Consider the following 5,303-nt stretch of genomic DNA (forward strand, 5'->3'; position numbering starts at 1 on the left):
GTACTTATGAGCTTCTGAAGTTAAGATTGTTATTTTCTGTCTAAGTGCTCTCTGATGACACCTGTCTCGGGAAACGCCCAGTTTAGAAGAGGTTTGCTATGGGGATTTGCTTCTAAACTGGGCGTTGACCGAGACAGGTGTCATCAGAGAGCACTTAGACAGAAAAAAACAACCTTAACTTCAGAAGGTCATAAGTACTGAAAGGATTAAGATTTTTTAATAGAAGTAATTTACAAATCTGTTTAACTTTCTGGAGCCAGTTGATATATAAAAAAAAGTTTTGGCCTGGAATACCCCTTTAAGTCCCAGGATGCCCTTGGTCCTAGTGGGGTTAAAAGGTCAAAAGATTAAAATATATAAATTAAGAAGACACTGTGAAGTACGGGGATATACTCGGCAGGCCTGGAGAAATATTTTTCTAAAAGATGTTTTTATGTACTTGATGTATTTCTAGGTGTATATTAATATATATATATATATATATATATATATATATATATATATATATATATATATATATATGTCAAAGAAGATAGCAGCACTCCTAAAGCGTGAGTAGGTGCCTCCAGCTAGGATCCGGGTCCAGGATCCTACATACATAGTTCCAAGGAAAATGCTGTGGCACTCAAGGTATGGTGAAAAAACGAAAACTATTTATTCATCCCAAATGTGCAAAGAGCAACGTTTCAATGGTCTCACACCATCATTATCAAGTGGCTTGATAATGATGGTGTGAGACCATTGAAACGTTGCTCTTTGCACATTTGGGATGAATAAATAGTTTTCATTTTTTCACCATACCTTGAGTGCCACAGCATTTTCCTTGGAACTACGTATGCAGAATCCTGGACACGGACCCTAGCTGGAGGCACCTACTCATGCTTGGAACTATATATATATATATATATACATACACACAAATCAAAAAATATGTTGCAGTCTCTTGTAATACCTTTTTTATTGGACTAACAGAATTTTGTAGAGACAAGCTTTCAGGATTCCTCCCTTTATCAAGTCCAATAGACAAGGACTAATGATCAAAGGACTTGATAAATTATCAGGGAGGAATCCCAAAAGTTTGTCTCTACAAAATTCTGTTAGTCCAATAAAAAAGGTATTACAATCTGCATCACTGGACTAATACGGCTACTCACATTTACTATACAGATATACACATACCTGAAGATGGTTTAGAACCCTGTGATGTCACACATGCTTGTGATGATGTCACCGTAAGCTGTACAAGGAGGTGCGCGCCGGCTGCAGTCTCTTCAGTGTGTTTTGCATTCACAACCTGTGGTGCAAAGTGTTTCTTAGAGAGTTTCTATTTGCGATAGAGAATTCAAGATTTTGACCGTTCCTTGTCTGAAGAGAGAACCACAAGGTAAGTCTCAGCCTCTTCTATTCATACATACACAGGACTTTTTGTTTGACAGTTTTTTTTATTGTTGTTGCTTTTTTTTTTTTTTAGCAAAAAAAAACAAGAAATTAATTTCCAAAAGAAATAACAAAAGTTATATTTCTCATAGCATTGTGACAATACTTGGCTTAGGCATTAAACATAATAAAACGCACAGATAGTATCATGACCAGAGCTTTTTCTTGCAAAACTGCTAAAATGCAATTATGCCCAAAAAAGCCCCCAAGAAAAAGAGTCCTAATTCATGAAGTTCTAAAAGATATAAGTCTATGAGAAAGATTTGGTGGTGTAGTAAAAGAATAACAGAAAGATTAGGGCAGAAATATAATAGTATATAATAGAATTCTGTGTGTACTAACAATAGAAATACTCCGGGTACTCCGAAAGGGAAAATTTTCAAATCAACTAGTGGCAGAAAGTCATATAGGGGACGGATAGATCCCAATGAGGTGGGGTAGGTTCATTATTAGTAAATGTATATAGCAGGATAGCCCAATTGTATCTACAGTATGAAGTTCACATGGCCCAGTGACCATACAGCCGGGACCTTATAATCCGCCATTACTGGGACAGATTCAGGGTTATCAGATATTACTATGACCGGACAGGTTCAGGGTTATCAGATATTACTAGGACCGGACAAGTTCAGGGTTATCAGATATTACTAGGACCGGACAAGTTCAGGGTTATCAGATATTACTAGGACCGGACAAGTTCAGGGTTATCAGATATTACTAGGACCGGACAGGTTCAGGGTTATCCGATATTACTAGGACCGGACAGGTTCAGGGTTATCAGATATTACTAGGACCGGACAGGTTCAGGGTTATCAGATATTACTAGGACCGGACAGGTTCAGGTTTATCAGATATTACTAGGACCGGACAGGTTCAGGGTTGTCAGATATTACTAGGACCGGACAGGTTCAGGTTTATCAAATATTACTAGGACCGGACAGGTTCAGGGTTATCAGATATTACTAGGACCGGACAGGTTCAGGGTTATCAGATATTACTAGGACCGGACAGGTTCAGGGTTATCAGATATTACTAGGACCGGACAGGTTCAGGTTTATCAGATATTACTAGGACCGGACAGGTTCAGGGTTGTCAGATATTACTAGGACCGGACAGGTTCAGGTTTATCAAATATTACTAGGACCGGACAGGTTCAGGGTTATCAGATATTACTAGGACCGGACAGGTTCAGGGTTATCAGATATTACTAGGACCGGACAGGTTCAGGGTTATCAGATATTACTAGGACCGGACAGGTTCAGGTTTATCAGATATTACTAGGACCGGACAGGTTCAGGGTTGTCAGATATTACTAGGACCGGACAGGTTCAGGTTTATCAAATATTACTAGGACCGGACAGGTTCAGGGTTATCAGATATTACTAGGACCGGACAGGTTCAGGGTTATCAGATATTACTAGGACCGGACAGGTTCAGGGTTATCAGATATTACTAGGACCGGACAGGTTCAGGGTTATCAGATATTACTAGGACCGGACAGGTTCAGGGTTATCAGATATTACTAGGACCGGACAGGTTTAGGGTTATCAGATTTTACTAGGACCGGACAGGTTCAGGGTTATCAGATATTACTAGGATTGGACAGGTTCAGGGTTATCAGATATTACTAGGACCGGACAGGTTAAGGGTTATCAGATATTACTAGGACCGGACAGGTTCAGGGTTATCAGATAATACTAGGACCGGACAGGTTCAGGGTTATCAGATATTACTATGACCGGACAGGTTCAGGGTTATCAGACATTACTAGGACTGGACAGGTTCAGGTTATCAGACATTGGTAACCTCAGGGAAGACGTCTCCATATAAAACACTCATAGAGAAGCGTCTTCTTCTGAGGCTGCGATGGTCTTAGTGTTATCTTGTGGTTCTGTGCTGGACATTTCTGCTCTGTATAAAGGATCTATTGTATAATGACAGGAATGATGACATGTTGTCTAATGTGTTCACTTATCTCTCTCTCTCTAGTGTTTTCAGGCTCTGACCTGTGACCATGGCCTCTCCACAAGACCCATTGCTGAAGGAGGAGGAAGAAGCAATGGAGGACCATAGTGATATGGATGTAGAAAAGGGCGATATCCCTGAGAGGCAGAAATTGCCATCTCTAAGCGTGATGTCCACCGCACGTTCCATCATCACCGTAGTGATCCTCGCCTTTGTTAATTTGCTCATCTATGCAAATCGCTCCAGCGTGGCGGGGGTGCTGCCTTATATACAGAAAGCATATGACACCAATGCTAGTCTGTCCGGCTTATTGAATACATTGTTCATTGGAAGCTACGTGCTGGTCGCACCAATTGCCGGATATTTGGGCGACCACTGTAATAAGAAATATACTGTTTGCGCAGGAGTCATCGTTTGGCTGAGCATGACACTTACCCTGTCATTCATCCCTGACGGGTACTTCCTGCTCTTCCTGCTGACGAGTGGACTGGTTGGAGCCGGAGAGGCGACTTTCTGCACCATTGCCCCCTCCATCATTGCAGACCTTTTTACAAGTGACCAGCGGACCCGCATGCTGAACGTGTTTTACTCCGTCATACCTGTAGGCTGCGGACTAGGATACATCATCGGGCCCAAAGTGACTGATGCAGCAAGGGGCGATTGGCACTGGGCATTTCGGGTCACCCCTGGCCTGGGCCTCATAGCTGTGGCTTTGATGATTTTGGTCACAAAGGAGCTTCCAAGAACGACTACAAACGGGAAGAAGAACAACAAATCCCAGAAGTTTGCCAAATGGGCGACAGATCTGAAAAAACTATTTAAAAATCGAAGCTTCATGTTAACCACCATGGGATCGACGGCTGTATCCTTCATAGTGGGAGCCATAGGTGTATGGGGTCCGTCATACCTGACCCACGCACGAACACTCCTACAAGAGAAGGACCCTTGCCGTGCTGAACCGTGTGACTATCACGACATCCTAATATTTGGTGTGGTTACAGTCGTTTCCGGCATTCTGGGAGTTGTAGCAGGGACGGAGATAAGTAAAAGATTTCGCAAATCCAACCCACGGGCGGACCCGCTTGTGTGTGGATGCGCGATGATGCTCTCCGCCCCTTTTCTTCTGTTGGCATTGACTTTTGGCAACATCAGCCTCGTTGCCACCAACATCTTCATCTTCATCGGAGAGACGCTTCTGTCAGTAAATTTCACCCTCATATCTGACATTATACTAAAAGTAGTAACTCCGTGGAGGAGATCTTCAGCCCTGGCCGTGCAGATGACAATCTATCACCTCCTAGGTGACGCCGGCAGCCCGTACCTCATCGGCCTGATATCTGACACCTACGAACGAGGATATGCCAAATCCCCTCTTCTGAAATACCGCAGCCTGGAGTATGCCCTCATGACCTGCACCATAATGGCAGTCATCGGAGGGGCCTTCTTCATGGCCACGGCCCTATATATAGAGAGGGACGAAAAAGAAGCAGAGATGGAATCAGAACCTCCGTCATCCTCCTCCTCCTCACTGCTTCCTGCCGATGAGGACCGCGCTTCAGACTGAGGAAAAGTCATTGCTTACCTTTATCTCGTTTACTTCATTAAAAAAAAATTAAGAAAAAAAGAACTGCATTTGTTCTATGTTACACTTTACCCCTTATTCTCTACCCAGGGGCGGACACAGACAGCAGAGGGCCCTTGTGCAAAGAATGTGCCTGTGCCCCCCCCCAAAACATCAATTGTTCAGCACCCCCCCCTCCATGTGTCACTTACTCAGGTGGACCCCCATATGTCACTTGCTGTATAAGTTTCTAATTATTTATTAAGGCCTCCCATATGCCGCAGCTCATTCAAGCCCCCCACATTAGGTAGCATAGATTCCCAACATTAGGTAGCATAGA

At 43.1% G+C, this 5,303-nt stretch overlaps 1 protein-coding gene across 1 annotated transcript; it reads left to right on the top strand.

The window, feature by feature from the left end:
- Positions 1-1,260: 1,260 nt before the first annotated feature.
- LOC130304681 (protein spinster homolog 1-like) lies at positions 1,261-5,062 on the top strand. Its single transcript, XM_056551950.1, has 2 exons — positions 1,261-1,384; positions 3,427-5,062. The coding sequence occupies exon 2, from the start codon at positions 3,452-3,454 to the stop codon at positions 4,964-4,966; it is 1,515 nt and encodes a 504-aa protein (XP_056407925.1). The 5' UTR covers positions 1,261-1,384; positions 3,427-3,451; the 3' UTR covers positions 4,967-5,062.
- Positions 5,063-5,303: the final 241 nt, after the last annotated feature.

This window comes from Hyla sarda, chromosome 1 (genome assembly GCF_029499605.1).
Source record: "Hyla sarda isolate aHylSar1 chromosome 1, aHylSar1.hap1, whole genome shotgun sequence".
Classification (NCBI taxonomy): Eukaryota; Metazoa; Chordata; class Amphibia; order Anura; family Hylidae; genus Hyla; species Hyla sarda.